The following is a 22,356-nucleotide window of genomic DNA, read 5'->3' on the forward strand; positions in this document are numbered from 1 at the left end:
GTTTGTTTTTTTTGTTAATGCAGCAAGGCCAACTTTCTTGAATTTGAATTTGAACTTGAACGGATCCCGTCTTCAATCACCAGGTTGTGGAGCAAAATGTAGGTCCTGTTGATAGAGTAGATTTATTTTTCCTTTTAGATTTGAACTTTCTCCTTTCATTTTTGCCTTTTTACTTATTTTCTGCACACAAAAACACACTTATATATATATATATATATATATATATATATATATATATATATATATATATATATATATATATATATATATATATATATATATATATATATATATGTATATATATAAAGAAAACGAGAATTAATACTCAGCTGTTAGTCAGAGCTTATCCTAATCCTACCGAATAAAGTGCAAGTTTATATCCCAGTTCTATTTTCACCGTCAATTATTTCCAGAAAAGATAGTCAGACAATTTTGGGGATGGGAAATGGGGGAGGGGGTCAATTGCGTTGAAATTCACTAAAATGTTAAGAGAGAGGGAGTAACAAAAGGCTGTCAGGTAAGGGAGCTTCGCTTGCATTTTTTGGTAGTGTCACTGTTTTTTATTGTACGACGAAGCAGATAAAGCAAATTTAGAGTAAAATATTCTTGGGTTAGGTGGATCGATAAACTCTTCAATATCAATTCCCACTTTGGTAGACATTTCACCATGGTATTATAAGAAAAATATCCCCAGAATCTGATAAATGTGGTGATAATAAAGTTGAAGCACAGATAGAGAAAAACATAATTTTCGATTCTTGTAATTGGATTAACAGTGATTCCAATTTCTTATACAAAAAAAATTAGCAATTATACAAATGCAATAGCGAACCGACCGCAATAGGAATCTAATACAAATTTTCTTTTCTCGAATTAGGCCCCCTCCTTTATTCTTATCAGCTAAACGTATCAAAACATATTCAAAACTTAACAAGAATCGAGCATTTGCTTCTAAAAACAAACATATATATGTTTAGTGTAAAGATTAGTCAGGAACAGAAAAGGAAAAGAAAGATTAAAATTAATTCATTTGTTATGATGACTGTTTGAAGATATCAAATTGCTTTCACATTATGCAGCCAATGACAAATTACCTATTTTTGTTGAAGCACTTTTTATTTGTTATTGCTTTCTTTAAGGTTCTCCCAGTTGCTTGCTTTAATCTTTCGTTTGATTATGTTTCCTACGACTATATTAGTTTGACTATGTTGCCTATGGCTATTTTTGTTGACTATTTTGTCACTATGTTTAGTTTACGTCTTTGTATGCTTTTCTTAAAAACTCGGAATGTTTGTTCTAAAGCAATGAAAGACACTGAATTTCTTGTTTATCAATATTGCTTACATTCGTTGTTCTATATCGCTTCAGTCGTTTTGCGCTTTGCCTATACTCTATTTGTCTACTCACAAGCTTGATGTATAGTTATTACCTTAGAAATAATCCTTTTTTACTTTAATATCACTTAATCTGCCATAAAGAACGACTTAAAATTTTTCTTGACTCCCTATTAAATGCTTTTTAAGTACTTTCATTGCCCAATAAAGTCGTTAATTATAATTAAGATTATGAACGTATACTATAGCCCCCTCTCAACCTGTGCATTCATTGCTTAATAAACTTGCTGAACATCAACTTATTATACCCTTCCTTTAGAAAGCACATCAAAGACAGTTTTAATAAATGGTTTATCAGTTGTATAACAGACATCAGACTTATCAATTACGTGGCATATACACACACAGGCATATACACGAGATATATCAGGCATTTGAACGGGCAGAAATAGCTACAACCAAGTAAAGGTTGTGCCACAGCCATGAGTAACTGGAAATTAAAAGATGGGCTTTTGGACGAAATTGCTAATGCTATTAGATACTGAATCAGGATTCTTAATTATCCATGTTAAAATCCATGATTTTAACATTATCCATGTTAGAATCAAAAGAAAAAGTATGACGAAATTAAATTACGAGAATTTCAAAAAAAAGAGCTTTAAAACTCCCAAAAACCGCTTCTAAAGGAAATGAAGCATGTACAATGAGAATCAACGTGGTTAAATAACTGCTTTTGCAGTTTCTCAGCCCTCTATCTTAAAAATAGAAGATCATCGTATTTTAACTTTAATAGCACAAATGTGTGCTTTTTTTCCCTGGCACTAGATTGGATTAGAGCATGATAGAAAGCTGTTTGCTGGCTTATCTGCCTACTTTGTGTAAATTTATTTTGTTATCATTAATTAAAATGCAATTTTTTCAAAAAAACCTTTTTTTTGGCAAGATTTTCCTTTTTGTAGCATTACGTTATAGAATAACCCAAAATTTTGCCTTTTTTTCTGAATCCAAAACAGGCTTATCGGGATGCAATTTTTCATTTTATTTGTTTTAATTTTTGTTGGCCTTGAATTTCCAAAGAAAACTAAATGAATAATCTGGAATATAGGAGAGATTAATTTCCTTTTTTCTTAATTTTTTTCTTTTTGTAGCGTCACCATCTGCTAAGCTTATTACCAAAATGAAAACTTTGATCGAAGAACAAGATGGCTCGTCTAGTCACACTGATGAGAGTGATGTCGAAACATCCAGGAATCAGAATGAAGAGCTGACTAATCCTGAGCAAGACAATGTTCCGAATCTTAAAAAGGTAGTTTTTCTTCTTGGACATTCCTTCCTATTCTTGTTTGACATATTCAGATTACTGGCCTTGTTTTATTCAGAAAACAGAATATTCTGAAAACAGACTGATTTTTCTGTTTTCTATCCATCTTTTTTCTACAATGTTGCAATATTTAGTTTTTCCTTTCTTTTTTTCTTTATTGCCTTTATTTGTTTTTTCAACTCATTGAGTTAGAGTCTTCAAGCTAAGGCAACCTCCTCCTTCTCTCCGCCTCCCTCTTTTTCTTTCTCTCTCTCATTTGCTTTCTCTTCATCTCTCACTCTTTCTCACTCTCGTTTTCACTCTCTCTTTCACTCTCGTTTTCTCTGTATACCTTTGTCCATCTTTCTTTCTCTCTTTGTCTTTCTCCCCTTCCCCTATCTCTCTACCTGTCTTTCCATCTTTCTTCACTATTAAGTAATTTTTGTAACTTTAAATGTGTTCTGTTTTTGATGAATAAGGAGTTTTCATTTTTCAGGAAAGATCTCCTTTTGTGAAGCAGTCTTCTCTGAAATCTTTGAATGAATGTCAGTCTAATACAAGGTTAGTTTAATAGCTATTTTAAGGAGAAACGATAATTTCATTTTCGTTTCTCCATGAAGCCTTAATTCACAAAGTTCTGCACTGCATGTAAAAGCAGGGGACATACTTATTAAAAACAGAAAAAAGAACAAGAAAAATTTTATGAGAATTATGGTTATGTGAAAAAGTATATAGCCTGAAAGTACATAAAAAGTATAAATTATATGTATATATAAAGTATATAAAGTATATGAAAAGTATATAGCCAATCTGGTGACTAAGGGTTTGTCTGGTGATTGCTTTCCAAACCATCTGAACAGGAAATGCTATTCTTTAATGTACTAAATGAGCCTTTTTATTTTCTGCGTGATGTAGAAAGAAACAACGTTTTACTTTTTATCCTCCCCTTGCAAAAATTAGCTCAAGATTATATCTCCACCTCCTCCGCCAAAAGTCTAGGGTACTCATAACGCTTTGCTAATTATTAAAAGATTGCTGAAATTGAAATTTTGTTTTAGCCGGTTTTCTTTTTTAGGTTTAGTAGCCCTCTGATTCGTTTGTATGTTAAGAAATGTTCAACATATATGGAACGTTTTGTTTAGTTTTTTATTTTATTAGTTTTTATTTTTTTTTAGAGAGAGAGAGAAAGATGGTTTATTAATATAAATAAACAAAACAAAACAAGCAAATGGCCCGAAGCAAAGCTTGTTTGAGCTTACAACCCCAATACACATACAAATAAAAACAATACGAAAAAGGAGAGGAAAATAAACAAAGAAAAGAAAAGGAAAAGAAAAAAAAATATTCAATTACTCTGCTTTTCGATCGATACGGGATTACACTTCAGAAAAGACAAAAAGACAAAACAAAAAGAAACTAAAACCACTTGACCAGTATCGCTTAAACAAAACCAACATCTCGGATCCACTTGAGGTCCACTCAACTATCAAAACCATAAATATTAAGGTAAAATAGCTTTAATTCCCGCCGAAATTCACAAAAATTATCCATGTTTCTTAAAGTCGTAAGTAAACAATTCCATACATGGGGTCCTAGATGCCGAATAGAAAACTGAGATCTACGGGTAATAGCAAGCGGACTCCGTAAAATGTGTATGAATATCGCTTCCTAAATCAGTCATACTTTTAAAACATATTGGTAAACAATTTTGAAAATATTTATTTATAAACAGGCTTCGATAAAAAGTAACAAGTCCTGCTAAAGGCAAGAATTCGCAATCTATATACCTCTTTTGTACTGAGTCTTTAAAACCAACACCGCATTACACTCGAAGCGCTTTATTCTGCAAAACTCAAATATGATTGAGATGACAAGGAAATGTACCACCCCAAACTGTACAACAATATAGCAGATAAGGGTGAATTAAGGAATAATATAGTTTTCTTGAAATATCTCTTGGGAAAATGTACTTCAACTTTCTTAAAATTCCAACATTCCTAGCGAGTTTAAGACTAATATAATCGATATGTTCTCTAAAACTAAGACCTTCCTCAATTAAAACTCCTAGATAATTTGTAAAATTGATTCTTAAAATACTCATATCAGCAAAATTAAGTCTGTCTATCCAAGGGTAATAATTTCAGATCTTACCATACAATAAACAGTAAGATTTACTATAATTCAAATTTAACTTATTATGCTTCATCCACTTTTGTACAAACTCCAAACAAGAACTAATACGACTCAACAGCTGAATTCCTATTTGTACAGCCACAGTTAAATGAGTGTCATCCGCAAAGCTGAGGACAATTACTTTTTCCTCGTCACATCCAAAGTCAAGATCGTACGAAACCATATTAAAAGCTTTGCATAAATCATTGCAAAAACTAGAAATAACAGGAGACCAGGAACAGTTCCTTGAGGTACTCCAAATTTAACCTTACTGAATGAAGAAACGTTATCCCCTAGTTGTACATATTCAGTTCTTTCTTTTAAAAACGAGGATAGTAATTCAAGAAATGGTCCTCTAAAACCGCAATTTTCTTATTTGGCAATGAGTATAAAATGGTCAACGCAGTCAAAAGCTTTTACAATATCAAGAAAAACAGAAGCGACTTTCATACCATTATCCAACACATCACTCACAAAGTTGTCAAAAATAAAACAACATGCTCAGTAGATAAACCCCCCGAAAACCAAATTGATTTGGACTAAAAAGGACTTACTCTCCGAAAATTCAACTATTCTTTCAACTATTAATTTCTCAAACAATCTGGATACTACTGGTAATAAAGAAGTGGGCCTATAATTTCCTAGTAAACTTTTATCCCCACCTTTATAAACAGGAATAACTTTTGCAATTTTAAAACAACTTGAAAGCACCCCCCTTCTAAACATTTATTAAAGAATTACACTAAATGACCGGAAATAACATAGTAAATATACTTTAAAGTTTTAACTGTTACAAAATCACAGCCTGATGCTCCAATTTTCATATTTTCAATGTTTCAGAAAGCTCAGAAGCGTTGATTGGCTTAAAATATGCTGAAATATCACTCGCATTCAATAAATATTCTTTTAACTACTTCATGCTCAGAAATAACTATACTTTGAACCAAATCCTTCCCCACATTCGCAAAATGACGGTACATCCTATCAGAATTGTATTATTATTATGTGTACCGTCAGGAAATATACCATCATAATTAGGACTTACGATGGATTTTATAATTTGCCATTTTTTTCTAGGATTACTTTCACAAGATTTAAATTGATTACAATAGTAATCAACTTTGGCTTTACGAAGTAGTGTATTTAACTGGTTACTATAAATCTTATATTCTGTTTTATCACTTACGCTATTACTAGCCGCACACATTTTGAAAAAATACCTTCTTCTAATAATAGGCTTTAAAAGAGCTCGAGTAACACATGGTTCCTTTAGAGTTTCTCTACGACGAGTTAAACTTTTACAAGTACTACAATCAACCAATAAACTATTTATAATTGAATACCAATTTTGAAACTTAGTATTAATGTCTAGTTTGTCACTATTTAAAAATTCAAAACTTCATTTCTCTAACATTCCTTTATAAAGAACGAGCATATTATTATCGATGATCACTTTTTTATATCTTTTTTGTGAATTTGTGCTAGGCCTAGTACCGCTACTAAAAAATTTTGAACACTTGTTAATATCCCAAAATGGTCAGATACTTCATGTAATATCACACTTGCATTGTGGTAAGTGACATCAGCAAAAATATTATCAATCAACGATGCTGAATTCATAGTGACCCTTGTTGGGACTGTAATCTTAGGCTTCAACCCATAACTCAACATAATATTTAAAAACTAGCTAACCTCTGGAGTAATAAACAAATTCATTAAATCAAGATTGAAATCACCGCACACAAATATAGGTAAGTTTCTACTCCTAATCATGTCCAACTGCTCTTCTAGTAACATAAAAAATTCATTAATATTACTCGACGGAGGTCTACAAACAACAACCAAATAAAATACCTTAGTTTCCTTGCTAACCATAACAAACTCTCAAATACCATTTCTCTGTTAACCCTTAAATCATCTCTTTCTATAACTAGCAAGTCCTTTCTAATGAAAGCACCCAGTCCACCATGCTGACGAGTCTCCCTATTCTTAAGACACAATTGATAATTACCTATTTCTAATAAACTAGAATTATGAATCTGTAACCAAGTTTCAGTTAGAGCTAATATTTGAATTCCAGAAAACATACATAGTTGATTTAAATATGTTAAACTGCTTTGCAGTCCCCGACAATCAAATGGAAAACTGCAAAAGAGTCATTGCGTACTTTTTTTTTTACTTTCCTCTGCAACAAAACCATCAATCCCTCTACTTTCATCTACTAACTCCATGTGAGCCAAATTAAGTGGACGCAATCTATCAAAACGTACACCCTTATTCAAAATCACTTAAATGGTACTGGTCAAGTGACAAAATATCATCATAACTAGCCAATATTATTCTACTCAGTGAATTCCGGGACGAAGGAATGTTAAAACAGTCTTTAGTAACTTCCTTCAAAAGACGGAAATAAATATAACAAACAATAATTTGACTGAAATAACTATCTGTAACACAAGCAGTAAGTGAATTAAAAGAAAATAGATTAAGAAAATATACAAACAGAAAAAAATACAAGCTAAACTTTTCCTCAGCAATATCTGAAAAAATTAATAGCAATTTGTTTTTCATTTATTTTTAACTTATTATGTGAATTGTAGTAGGACCACTTTTTTTAAGGAATAACCGTGACAGTAACATTAGTAGTATCATCAGTGTGGGACTTATCATGCGGTAGTGATAACAGGAGTGGAAGTAGAAGTTCTGAAAAGAGTAGTCTTGGTAAGAGTGGTATCGGTAGTAGTTGTAGTGGTAGTAACCCTTCTAGACGGCTTTTTTTTCTCATGTAGATCACATACTTTTTATAAAACCAAATTTTTTTAATTTTTCCAATGCAAAACCATTCGTTAATCCCAATCATTTGGCAAAGGTTAACATTCTATCGTTAGCAGGAGCAGTCATTTCGCATTTTAATTGAATTTTGTTATCCAATTAATTTTTAAGAATTAACAGTACATCGTTTCGGAACACTCTGTAATTGATTTGTAGATGGTCGCAAATTGAAAGAAGCGTAACATATCTACATGAAGAGGAGGAGGGAGCATATCCCAAACCAAGAATATTCATGGTAGGAGTGATCGTAGCATGGGTAGTAGTAGGACTTGAAGCATTTTTCAGTGATATTTGGGCTGAATATTTTCTTTAAAAGGTGCAGCATATCCAAATATACAAAGTTGAGGATGGGTCCCAAGACCCCACTTTTGGCCCTTCAAGTTTTACAGCTTAAAAATCCCTTCACGATAATTTTGGTTTGTCTGTGAATTCTATCCGCGGGCTTGTAACTATTGATACGAGAAACGCTTGGTTCCTAAATTTTGTTGATATCAAACATGATGTGTGAAATAGTGCTTTCTGGGTTTTACTTTAGGAGTGTCACGTAGTCATTTGAGACCACTGTATGTTCACGAGTCGAAAAGTGTGTAATATAAGTATACTTGTGATAGATATTTCTATAGTTATGCTTGGAATAGGGGAAGGATTTAAAGACAATAAAAGGTTAATATTTCCGCAATTCCACATATCTCTCCAGCCAAAAACAAAAAAAACAAAATAAAAAAAACAAAACATTATAACTTTTCAATATCCATTATTATGAGCTGTCTCTTTTAGTGGGTATGCATCACAAACAGTTTCTTCAACAACACTTTCTAGTGAAGATGGGATCAAATCAGCTTCTGGACAAAGTATGAGCACAGAAGAGTCAGTTAGTCCAGATACTGAGGATAACCCTATCCCTACTGTCGAAGAGACTCTAGTCGAAGGTTTGTACTAGTTTGGCTCGAATTATTTCTCAGTCCCTTCAATTTCTCCCTTTGTTTGGCCCCCTTTCCTTGACACAAAATTAAGATTTTTCGACACCCCCGCTTCCACCCAAAAAAGTCGTGAAGCATAAAAGAGTATGCTTACCTAAACCTAACATTTGGCACCTTTTCAACTAGATTCAACTGACTGTTTGCATAATGGGGATTAGTTGCTTCGGTTCATCCTTCATCTATCCATATAACTTAACATAATTGTTTTGAAATTGAAGATTAGTAATTGGTTCAGAATTAACTTTTTTTCACACACAAATAGGTTACAACATCAAAGCAACGTGTCAGAAGCTCATGAAGCTTAGGCTTATTAGAGATGAGTAGAATTTCATGTTTCTTTTGAATTGAAAGACCGCCTCTTAAATATGTTGATGGCAAACGTGGACAATTGATATGAAATAATTTATTAGATCTTGGCATCCCTGTCCATCGCTTGGTGCAAACGTGTGCAAGGAAGGAGGGGGTGTAATATGATTTTTTCTTGAGGTGAGAGGTAAATTACGAAACGAGGAGGTTTTTCTGGGATTTTTTTTCCCAATTTAACTGGATGGGAATGGAGTATCCTTTGGACCAATCATGGATGAAGAATTGTACACTAACATAGTTACATTTTCACTTATACTTTGACATCACATATTGTAAGAAATAATTAAAGTAGGAAACAGTTTAGAATAATAAAGCATGTAATATCTTTCAAGGAAACATTTACTTCATTTAATGAATCGTTAGGTAAATTATACCCAGAAAAAAAAATTATACCCGGAAAATATTTTACCCGGGAAAAAAAAATTAAGATCGAGTTTGATTGTTGCAAAAAAAAAAGTCGCCACGTTTGAGTGAGTTCTTTTATTTAAGGAATTATGTTCTGTAAAAAATTGTCTTATGGTATTACTCAAGCTCATTAATGATTATTTATCTTCATTAGATTATTTTTGGAAATCTTAGCTCACTATTCTAAGCTTAATAGTGAATTCGGGAAGCTTAGTGGTTTTTCCGGGGAAATTTTTTTAATAATTCATCAAGTTTCAATTTATTCTACTTGTATTTAAATTTACCGTTGTTAAAGTGTTTTTGTATTTACACAACTTTTGACATAGCTCGGTGCAGAGAAATCTAACCGGTTTCCAAGACTTTGTAGATTATCTCCTTCACAAGGAAAAATTTAAGAAAACAAATAATAAAAATATGTAAAAAGCCATTAACCTGGTTTAAAAAATAATTTTAGAAGAATCAGCCCCCCCTCCCATTAACTCCTTGGTTTTACATAGAATCTTTGGTGTGCGGACATACCGTCCATTAGCATTACCGACTTTATTCTTGCAGATAAAGTTGTTCCTACTCCGCCATGTCGCTCTCATCCTTGTGCCCCAATGAGAGAGAAGAAAGTAAGACCAATGAGTCACAGAATGTCGTTACCCGCGTCTGCGTATGCTACAGTCAATAATCCCCAGTTTGATGCCCATTTGCTTGATTTACCAAATAGCTCTTCTCAAGGTGCTCTGTCAGGAGACGGTAAGATGAATAATTCAGTGACCATTTTTAACGCAATTGTATATATATATATATATATATATATATATATATATATATATATATATATATATATATATATATATATATATATATATATATATATATATATATATATATATATATATATATATATATATATATATATATAAACCTGTTGTAGCACAGTAGATTGATGTTCTTCCTTGGGAATATGGGGCCTAGGTTTCGATCCCCGCCGCAGCATGGTTGGGCGATAAGCTTGCTACTTGTCCCTGTAAAAAACACCCAGCGACTGAAACGTCGATTCGACGCTCTATGCGCCATAGGTTTATACAGGCAAGGTCAGTGTTGAAAGCTACAGCTTTGTGTGTTTTTTTTTTTTTTTTTTTTTTTTTTTTTTTTTTTTTTTTTTTTGGCAAGGCTTGCTGGGGCATGCATCCAAAAGGTGACAACTACAAACTCTACTATAACAAAGAATCTTCTTTCTTTGCCTTTGCTCAGTTGTTGAAGGATTGTATCATTTAGACACTTCCAGTTGTGCGTATAAACAGGCTGAAAGGTAAAAAGGTAAGGTAAAAAATACGGCATTGGACTTTACAGTTGTTACTAGCGGTGCTGATTTCCGTTTCTTAGACCTTCAGCCAGGAAGTGCAATGAGGGGCTGGGTGACAACCGTTCTGTGCTTTTGCACACCCTTTCTGTTTACCTTCCTCAGAATTCTCCAGGTATCCATTTAAAGCTGGGTTCGTCTCTGGCTGAGCTTACATATTCACGCAACTGACTCTCATCCCAAAGTAAATAATTGGTTACACTAGGATTCGAACCCTCGCCCTCTCGGATAAAGAATCCTAACTCCACCGCACCAATTCACTCGGTTAAGACGCCTCTAACAGGCTACAAGGATTTACTATGGAAGATAACAGCCGATGAAGCACCGTGAATGAAGGTCATACGGCTACTGGGTAGCACTGCAAAGCAATAGAATGATTTGACAACATGTTCAGTTATTCTAAGCTGGGATTTACATACTTGAAACATGGAAGAGGCTGTAGGAATATTTCTAGACACGAACTGATAATCAAAGAATACAATAGGTTCGTGGGTGAAGTAAAATTATGCAATATACTTCTGGAGCTATACAGTTTTTCCTTCAAGCCAATGAAATGGTGAATGTTTAAACTTCTACCTCGTGGATTTTAGCACCGGTAACGGGTGGCTACTACATCGGTGAGTATGCAATCAGGCAAAGACGAACAAGCTGCTCAATTTGCTCCAGTTTAAAGATGACTTGTCTTGTGGACTGACTGTTGAAGTCCAAGCCGCAAAAGATGGTAGGGACACTGCTAAAGAACACTGCTTCTATCCCGTAGGAATAACAGATCAGATTTGTGACCTGCAGTCTGTATAGATATGAGGATAGAATCGATTATCCTACCTGGCAAATGTAAAATATTCGCTGCCAACACTGTGTTGGCACTCATATCACGATGAGATATATTAAATATAGGACTACTTATCACTTTTCGAAGAGATTTCTCCGTAGAGTGGCATAGCAAAGGAGTGAGTAGTGCTGCCGGAAGGATCCATATACTGTTAATACGACATACACACGGTACCACAGTACTGGTTCATTCCTAATTTATTTTTCTACGTATTTGTGTCTTATTTGAATCTTAAAAATGTGTTCTTAAGCATTATATAAATTCTATTTTTCAAAATTCAGGCATGAAAGGGTTAAAACTTAGACCTTCTAAAGGCCAAAGTCTCATTTTCACTTTACTGAAAACAATCAGGCGTTTTATAATTATGACATTGGAAAATAAGAAATTGCTTAGATTTTCAGGAATTAATAGCATCGTATTAAATACAGGACCTACTTTTTTACTTCTTCTCACTAATCTTGATTGTTGTAGTTATTTCTTTTTTTCTGTTTTTGTCAGTCTTTTGACCAGTACTCACTAAATAGTTCATAATACGTATTGCTTTCAATAAAACCCAAATGAAGTTCACGTCATTTAGATAGTTAGGGTAGGGGGGTCCATTACCCTATTTATTACTTCATCATTAGTTGTGGTAAATTACTTTTTATTTTGTGTTGTTAATGTTATGACAAATAAACAAAACATTACCCAAAATAAAAATCGTATTCAGTAAATTTCAAGTGATGCAGATCTGTAATAACTGTATTCTCCCAAACACTTTGTCTGAAGTTTCTTCGTGGGATATGGAAATAGTCCTAGTCCATTAGTTTTTTTCCGATTTTTTTTTCTTTATTCAAAATATAAAAAAAAAATTATTTGATTCAATATAAAAATAAAATATTTTTCAAGTCAAAATATTAAAGGAATAGTAATACTTTGTAATGGAACAAGAATAATGTTTTGCCTTAATTGTTATAATCTTTTGGTGTTATAAAGATTGACTTCAGAAGGAAGCTTCACTCATCTTACTTTTTTTTTCTCTCTAGAATTTTTGTTTGGATGTGATTTTTTTCGTGTTTAATTTGTTTCAAATGAAGTTTTATTTAAATTTTTTGATTTCACGCTGAAAATGTTTTTGTGGAGATCGAAAAACTTGGAATTTATTTTATTTTTTTATTTGCTTTTGTTCTGGTTTTCTCAAAATCCCCGTAAGTAAACTTACAATTGTTATACCTAACCTTATTTACCCTAATCCGTCTTTTTGCTCTAAATGATTATTTGAAGAAGAAGACACAGAGCCTAGTACGTCTCAATCACTCAAGTTCATATCATATTCTTTTAGTGAGCCGATCAATAACCTATGATCATTGCAAGAAACCTATCTCTTGGGATGTTGAAAAATTGTTCTAAGTGCTAATTATGGTATTATCGATTAGTTGAAAATCTGTTTGTCTAAATTTAAGACATTATTTAGATGAATCTGAGACCATGAGCCAGTCATCCTATGCATCACGTCTTTCAGAAAGCCTTCCTGATTGGTTAGTTGTTGGTGAGAGAGTGGTTGTCCGACCTCACAATACCCATGGGATCGTTTCCTTTGTTGGTGCTACTGAATTTGAGGCTGGGGTCTGGGTGGGCGTGACCCTAGATAGTGCGAATGGTAAGTTGATGTACATATTGTATAAATTGCCAGAATTACGAATCGAACGACCCTCCTTTTCATCTTGAAAACGAGAAAAAAAATATAATTTTGCTTTTACTGTTTGCGTTTAACAGATAGAACGTGCCAAATTATTGTAAATAGTTTGACGTTTTGCTTCCACTGTGTTCGAGCCTTTCGTGTCAAAAACAAACAAAATTGTAGATAATTGAATATAAAAGGAATGTAATGAAAGTAATATAGAAATATACTTGACAGAAATTAATTCTTAACGGCTAAGTAGTTAAAAGACATATCATCGTCACCACGAGCGAGTATATTAATCATTTCGCTTATTGCTGTAAAGGTGTACTCAATTGTACAATATAATAAAAAAAATAATAAAATAACTTTTCTCTCGCTTTACCAACAAGTGATAAACAGTTTGCTTTTCTTGTTACCAGGAAAAATTGAATGTTTTGTGATGAAAAAAATGAAAGCATGGGGTGGCTATGGACATTCCATAACTGGACAAGTACAGGTCTCATATCATGGCTGCCCATTCTTTCATTCTTAGCGTTAGAAAATCTCAATTTTCCTATTAGATATTTTTTTTTTTTAGTTTTTAAAAGAGCTGGAGGTCGATGTGATTTTTATCTAAATAATGTCATTTTATTGTTTTTATTCTCTTTTTAAACAATTTTATAGCAATAAAATTATGGCTCATCATTATAAATATAAAGCCCGTATATGATTTTTTTTTTGCATTTTTTATTTAATATCTGTCAGCAACTTATTTTTACAACCAGTATGCATAGTCTTACTCATCGCTAATAACTACATAATTATAGGCTATACATTTCATCGAAGAGATAAAAAAGTACCATACAAGAAAAGGGAACACATTAAAGAATACTCACATCTGTTAAACTATAGTTGCTTAAGCTTTGAACAAAATCTAGTATGGCAACTAAAACACTTCACAAATCCGGATAAACTGAGACATGGTATCGTGAGGGCCACTAAGTTAAATATTATCTCCCAATATGAGATTAAAAAAAAAACGGCATTAAACTTTACAGGCCCTACCGGTGGTGCTGATCTCAGTTTATTGGCCCTTCAGCCAGGAAGTGCGATGGGGGGGGGCAGCGATCCTGTGCTTTCGCACACCCTTCCTGTTTACCTTCCCCAGATTTTTCCAGGTACGCATTTAGAGATGGGTTGACTCTGGCTAAGCTTACAGAGTCACGCCAATGACCCCGTCCCAAACTAAACAATTGGGTACACTGGGATTCGAACCCTCGTCCTCTCAGACAAAGGATCCTAAATCCAGCGCACAAATCCACTCGGCCAACCATATGAGATTATTTCAAGACTATAGTTGTAGTTTAGTACAAGTCCCAAATATCATGCAGCATGTTGTCAAAAATACTGCACGAATCAAGTTATAACAGTTGCATTATATTGTGTTGGTCAGGGGCGTAGCCAGGACTTTATTTTTTCGGGGGGGGGGAGGGGTGTACAAAAATCTTCAAAAATGCATCAAAAATTTGTTTATGTTCTTTTTGTTACGTTTTTACGAGTCAGACAAACATATTGGTGGAGGGGAGGGTCAAACCCCCTACCCCCTGGACACGGCCTTGGTCTTGGTCCACGGTTGTGAATTTTGGACGTGAAAATTCAAAGAACAAAAAATCAAACTCTTATTTAGACAGAATTGGACGAAGAAGGATTAGTTGTTGTAGTAGTAGTTTAATTCTCGATGTCTAGTAGGGAGCTGCTACCTATTTTTTTTAAGGTAAAAACGATGGATCTGTGCAAGGAGTCCGTTACTTCACGTGTCGTTCTAAATTTGGTGTCTTTGTACGGCCCGAAAAGATAGTCTTGGACAAACGAAAACCTCAATCAAGTGTGGGTATGCGTCGAAGCGTTAGCAAAGCTGAAGGGATTTCAGATGTAGGAAGAAGACGAAACTTGAATGTTACAGGTATTGTATTTTCTCGATATTGTTTTGACTCAGGGTCTTTAAACTATTGATAACAAAATAAAACTAATATGATTCATTATGTTTAAACTATTTGTAAAAACAAAACAAAAAATCGTTAAATGTGGCAATAATTTAAATAAATTTGGTTCATCAAAACGGTGAAAAAAAAAATTAAAGGTAGTTTACTTTTCCTGTATTTTAATGACTCATTATGTTCAAACTATTATTAAAAGATAATTAAAGGGTAATAAAGTTAATAACAGTGGTTTTAAAGATGAAACCAAAATATTTTTTTCAGTCAAAGTATGAATTTAATATGCTAAAACAAGTATATGATCCATTAAGATATGAAGAATGGCAACCCAGGCGTCTATCTAGTGATGATTGAAGCAATATAGAAATAAAACTCACAATAATAGAGAGAAAGAAATAGAGACAACTAGGAACGAAGAAAAGATATTTAGATTTGGGTCCTCCTGTGCCTGGATGCACATAGGGTAGCACCGGTAGGTCGCCACCTTAATATTGCCTGCGCCGACAGCCAACGATTCCCCATCGGAAACCCCTCTAGTTGTGCCTCCTTCTCAAGGAATTGGGTCAGAGTTATTTTTGGCCTTTTTGATCTGCTGAGACCATGTTATGTCCATCCCTGCACATCATGGGGAAGTCTTCTATCATCCAACCACACCATATGACCCCAGTATATCCAACGTCTTCTTTGACGATTTCAAGATTGGGAGTATGATTAGACAGAAAAATAGCACTAAAACACAGGGGAGTACGAGTTGACAAGTGGGAGAGAAATTTCAGAGAAGGAGGGGAAGAATTAAGTAAAGGAGACTGAGTGATACGTGGAAATATAGAGCGAATAGAATGCTCCCAAATCACTTCTCATCTTCATTCTTATTATTTGTCTTAATTTCTCTTTTGCAGCTCTGTTTCATATGTAGAGGGAATTTTCCAAGGACTGAATATGTGTCTGTATATATGTGTGTGTGTGTATCTGTGGGTTAATTGTCCGTGGACTGGGGGAGGGTTTCTGAGGGGCGGGGCAGAGGAATTAGCGGAACCTAATAATTACCTAAACGAACTTTTTTCTTTATATTATCGTTTTGCGAGAGCAACACTTTGGTTCTGTCTTTTTTTTGTTTTTCGTTTTTTTTTTTTTTTTGTTCATAGCACGTCGATTTCAACTTATTCCTAGAAAGTGGTAAGGGTCTAACCTCTGCGGTTTTTACGGGAAGTGTGGACCTTAGGCCGGATTGATGAATATGACTTTGCATTTTGCAAAGCTTCGTAGAATTCTTGACTGCGGCCAAAAATCTATTATTTCTACCGATTTTTGTTCGTGATTTCAGCTGAGTTTATCATTCGGGGTTTCGCCTTGGGATTGCGGTAGAGAAATGGTATCAGATGTCCCTCTTAAACTTTAAAGTTATCTCATTGCTAGAGAAATTAGAGTTTATCCTTTGCTCCTTTCTAAGTGATGACGTTAGAAACTTGGCTTACGGTAGCAAAGTCAACTTTTGAGCTAAGACAGATAGATTTTTTTTCGACGGCAGTCGATAGCTCTTGATGAGCTGATCAAAGTTGTCATCCATTTTTTGGAAGAAAAATTCCTTCATGAGATATATCAGTTTGAAAGTTTGAAGGGATTGACAACTTCAGTAGTGAGGTACACATTAAAACGAAAAATAAGCCGATACAGAAATGGTATCAGATGCGCCTATTAAACTTTAAAAGTTCTTTCATAGCTAAAAAAAAAGAGTTTATCCTTTGCTCCTTTCTAAGTGATGACGTTAGAAACGTGGCCTACGGCAAAAAAGTCAACTTTTGAACTAAGACGGATAGATTTTTTTTATGGCAGTCGATAGCTCTTGATGAGCGGATCAAGGTATATGTCATCCGTTTTTTGGTAGAAAAATTCCTTCATGAGATATACCAGTTTGAAAGTTTAAAGTGGTCGACAACTTCAGTAGTAAGGTACAGACTGAAACCAAAAATAGGCCGATACCAATTATGAGATATATAGGGGAATTCTAATCAACAGTCGGCTGTTAGCTCATAATCATCTTTGGCAGTGAGAGGTTCGCGGCTTTTGCTAGTTGGTGTACCTATTATTTGTTTCTGGTGTATTTGATGGTAAAGCCAATTTGGTTCCAGTGATAAGACATGTAGGGGACTTGTAAGTAATAATCGGCTTTTAGGCTACAATAATTTCAGTGATGAGGGGTTTGCAAATTTGCTAGTTTGTGTACCTAGTATTTATTTTAAGATCCTTACAGATTAACAACCTCAGCGTTTAATCGAAGCGAGGAAACAAAACCAAAGTGTTGCTCTTCCAACACTTTACTCGGCGAAGCCGAAGAAAGGTTGCCGCAACACCTCACGTTGCCCATGCAACGTAGATCTAGTTTTACATAGTATATTAAGTAAGGTCACTGAATATATACTCTAAAAGTAAGTCTCCTGAAACGAAAATACTATGAATTTTTCATCAATATTAATGTATCGCTATACTATTTAAAAAAATGAAAATACCTCATAGAGTATGGATATATATATAGGAGACACATAAATATGGATATATAGGAGACACATAAATATGGAGCCTAACACATACACCGGTATGTCAGAAATAAATTTAATTCTGGATAGTCCTTTCAATGATTAAAGTATGGATATTAAGATAGTTGGCCAGGTATAAAATATGTCAAGTTGTGTTACTTTGGCCGTGTAAGAGTTACTTTTTTACCATACGAGCATAGTCTAAAAGCAAACTCAGCATACGCTTGTACATAGACACATTTATAATTGTAGAATATACCAAGTTCCATCCTAAAATCGTGTAAGAATCACTTTTTTAGCGTATGGTTAGTCAATTTCCTGGAATTCTCCTTCCAAAGAAACTGTTTCTGCTAGCATCATTAGTTATTTTAAGAGGTGCCGGCATGAGAGATGTTGCAACTTTTGGGTCATTTTGTTAGCTCGGATGTAGAAGAATATAATCAGAATTGGTTCATTTATCGTTAGCTCATTATTAGCTCATATGCTACTTGAGTGTTCAACCAGCTCTACTACCGGTTTGAATTACAGCTTAACATGGAACTATAATCCCCTTATCTACTTATTTGTGTTTATAGTGTACTTGGTAACCAACAAGCTATTAATTTGACTTTTGCGGAGAAGCAGCAGGATTCAATCCTTAAACTATTCTAAGCGGCATTTTTGTTTTTTTGGGGTAATTAGGCACTTAAGCTTCATTTAAAGTAAATTAGAATGTTTCTTCTGAAAATTTTACCAATAGGCTTTAATCCATAAGCTTCAAATATTTTGTTTTATTACGTTAGCCTAATACGAAGCATTAGACCATACAAAGAGATTCCTTGTGTTGCAAAAAAAAAGTGGGGACGTTTACGAGAACAAGCTTTAAGATTTAAACAAAGGCTATTGGAAAGCAGTAGCTAACTTCCATATTGTGCTTTTTTGATCAATCTGACTTACGTCGGGATCAGTGGCTCCCTAAATTCTTGTCATGGGAACATATACCCGAATAGGCTGTTGGATTGCTATGAAACTTAACGAGAGGTAACAATAAGTGTCCTAGTTGTAGTTTTCGGGGTGTTTGTAACCGATTAGACTCAAGTGCAGGGAGAAAGTTCTTCAGTCCTTATTGTCAGGAATACAGCGAAAAGGGTTGTCAGATCTCAACTGTACTTACTCAATAATTAACAGCTTATATTCTAGTTATGCTTGTTGAGGATTCGGTGACAGATTTGACCTTTGTGCGGGAGGGAGGTTATTAAACTGACACCCCCTTTTGGGTACATCAAATTGTCACCAGGATATCTATGCGAAGGGCACGTCAGATCTCAACCAAAATTAGTGGGAAGTAAGAACTAAACTAATATATATTCTTATACAGTGTCTGTACCCACTATGACCTTTGTGGGAGGGGGAGATAGAGGATCCAAAGTATCCTCCTAACAGCCTGATTTATAGACAGATTGGCAAAATGCAGTAGACTAAAGCCAAAAACTACATTAACGGTTCTGTATGTCTGTATTCCCTCTGTGAGGGAAGAGCTACACTATGGCCATGGATTTCCGTTAGAAAAACTTATCAGATCTCGACTTAATTTGATGCAGATTGGTATCTAGCGTTTTCATTGGCTTTTGATTGGACTCGAGTAAGATTTAACATCTTTTGCTATCGACTCAAATAACTTACTTTTTTGTACGAGTTTTTGGGCATGGTTGCTGATTATGGTTATGATGCGTCTTTTCGTCGATAAACTGAACATTTTACCGGTGGCCCGTAACCGGAGCAGAGCTCCCAGTGGCATCCCATAGGTAATCACAGCATAAACTCTTTGGATACAGAACCATAGCAAACGAAAAACGTCAAACAGAACGTTAACCTCTTCTCTATAAGACATAGTTTCTAACTGTAATGCATCGTCCATACGTGCTGGAGCTTTTCGTGGGGCCTTGTTCTAGAGGTCTAGACTCCGTAATTGTCTGTGGTTCCGTCCAAGATTAGTGTCTGCGCTTACATGGCCCTTGCTAGGCAGTTTAATAACAGGGATATAGTCTAAATATGGGAATGCATTCCTATTATTGCTATGATATTTTGTTTGGTATTATGTTAGCATTTTTTTTTGTCTGTTTTCAAGCACTGAGAGCATTTGTTTATGTGTTTCGATGTGTTTTACTATGAAGATGACCAAATTCGCCTCCAAAAAATATTCTGTCTTCAACTGCCAAAAGTTCTTGTCGTGAAATCTTAATACTTCTTTTAGGGTATTTTCATGACGGCATGATTTTCAGTCAAGCACTTCGACACCACAATCTGGAAATTCCATAAATTTGTATCAGCTGATCCGGTTTTTGAGCAGCTCGTTTTCCTGTAATCCATTTTTTTTTTTTTTTTTTTTTTTTTTTTTTTTTTTTTTTTTTTTTTTTTTTTTAGTAAAAACACAGTTTTTCTCCTATTTCTCCCTTTTTTAAGTAATAAGTAATTGACATTCTATTTTCTTACTCCTATTTTTCAGACGACACAAATAGCCTACGAAGGTCAAGAAGTCGAACTGAGGGACTCAATACTTCTATTAGTGGTATGCCAAGACATTTTAAATCATAACATGTAGGTAATCTGTTTCAATAAGAATCTAAGCCAAATAAAAAAGCAATATTTGTCCAGTGTTATTCTTAAGTCAGTCAAGGTCACGTACTCTTTCTTTTTTTAGAATCACGCTCGGTGAGCGTCCGCCAGGAAGGTATAAAAGGAAAAATTATTCCCCTCTCCCCTCCCATGTGAAGACTAAAATTACTGTGTTTTTTTATGACCTTTTGAGTGATGCTCTCCGATTCTATTTGCGGCCACGACGCCACTCTGGGAGATATAAAGCGTTCTCAAAAATATCAAATCCTAATTAAAAACAGGAACAGAATGGAAATAAAAAGAAAAAATGCGTGACTGTATTTTTATTTTATTGTATGATTATTGTGTCCAAATTATGTGCCATTTCTAGGTGCTAGATTTAACTAGACATTCCTTTTAGGCAGCTTTCTTTCTAGATAGATAAAATTGACGTTAGTGGTATATATTTTTTTTCATTTCAAGTTGTACTTATGGAGGTAGTACTTTGTTTGAATCCCCTCCCGTTTTTTTTTTTTTTTAATTTGAAAAATTCCACCTTCTTCTCCTCGGAATAGAATTCGGGGTACGGGATAGACAACCTCGGGGTACGGGGTACGGGATTAGACAAGCTAAACAGAGTCTAAGAAAGGTGTAAGACGTAACTTTTTTCTACTGATGAAAGGCTTTTTTTTATTGAAAGTGTAAATGCTGACTGTGAAAAGTTGAATAGAGAAGAATAATTCAAATTTTCATTACTAATATTATTGATTATGGTGAACTAATTTATATCGTGGGTTCTATCGTAGTCTGTGTAGTAAACAATCTGTTCTGGCAGGATATTTATTCTGTGGATATTTTATTTTCATTGAAAAATGCCTTTTTTGGTGTTTTCAGTGGAAAACGACAAATTTGCCTCCCACCTCCTTAGGTATTGAGAGAAACTTATTTAGCCACTCCTCCTAAATTTCCGAGAATGACCCCAAAAATTGTTTATTCTAATTTACAAATTTTGAAAACTCTTTCTCTCCTCCTATCAACGCTATTAACGGCGATTACGAAAAAAAAATGGTTCTTTAATGTTGCCTGCAAAGAATTTTAGAATTGTCGATTCTCTTAAATAGTACCCTTGGGGTAAGGATAATTTTCTTGCTACTCTAAAAGCTTGACAACTCTGACATAAGTATAGCCTCTATTATCTGTTGATTATTAACAAATGAAGAAAGAAGATTATCTGTTCATTCAGATTCTAATATAGATAAAAATCTCTGAATTGTGGCCTGCCATTCAGTTTTATCTATTTTTCATTTGAGTTAAAGACACAAATACTGTTAGTGTTATTGCTTAAAATTTGTATTCCAGGAAAAGTCCCCTTTTTCTATTGAGTTATTCATTTTGGGTATTCAGTAAATAAAATGGATAAATTTTAAGAAAAGTAACTTTTAAGGTAATTGACTCCCAACTTTAAATGAATAGATTTAATTACTTGTTGTTTTTATAAGTGTTGGACCTAAGGGTGGTTTTTGTAAGATTCCCGGAAACACTTTCCTGCTTGGGCAGGAAAGCGAAAATGAAAAAAAAAGGAAAACAAAGATGTTGTTTGGGGCACGAAAACTAGTGCAATAACTTCCAGGGAAGCTATCCAGCTTTCCTGTGCTTTTGAACTAGAACTGGTGCTCTTTCTTGTAAGAGAAACAATTTCTCTTGCAAAAGTAGTAATATTCTTCGGCATTTTTGGAAATTATGCCAGAAATTTGACCTCCAGCTTCGCTTTCCACGAACTGTCAGGATCCACTTTTCGAAAAAGCGGAAAGGGTTTCCAAGTCGTGAAAACCCAAATGGAAAGTTGTGATCGTTCAAATAGAAATTCATTCCTGATCTGCTTTCCAAGTCGCGAAAACCGCCCTCTAGTAAATAATTTTGATCCAAATGTTTTGTCATAAACAGATTAACTTTTTTATCAAAATTGTGAGAAAAGCAAGAAACAAAACCAAGTCAGGTGGGCTTGGCTCACAGTTATTTTGAAATGGAAAATCGAAT

At 34.2% G+C, this 22,356-nt stretch overlaps 1 protein-coding gene across 1 annotated transcript in view; it reads left to right on the plus strand.

Annotated features, from left to right (window-relative positions):
- The window catches only part of LOC136041998 (kinesin-like protein KIF13A), a gene marked incomplete in the record, with an annotated part of 206,048 nt that extends 185,546 nt beyond the window's left edge, over positions 1–20,502 (plus strand). The window contains 8 exon segments of the mRNA XM_065726827.1: positions 24–98; positions 2,483–2,640; positions 3,131–3,195; positions 8,416–8,567; positions 9,942–10,130; positions 13,026–13,211; positions 14,989–15,177; positions 20,231–20,502. Coding sequence (XP_065582899.1) covers positions 24–98; positions 2,483–2,640; positions 3,131–3,195; positions 8,416–8,567; positions 9,942–10,130; positions 13,026–13,211; positions 14,989–15,177; positions 20,231–20,319 — 1,103 coding nt within the window.
- Between the last annotated feature and the right edge of the window lie 1,854 nt (positions 20,503–22,356).

This window comes from Artemia franciscana, unplaced genomic scaffold, assembly GCF_032884065.1.
Source record: "Artemia franciscana unplaced genomic scaffold, ASM3288406v1 PGA_scaffold_55, whole genome shotgun sequence".
NCBI lineage: Eukaryota > Metazoa > Arthropoda > Branchiopoda > Anostraca > Artemiidae > Artemia > Artemia franciscana.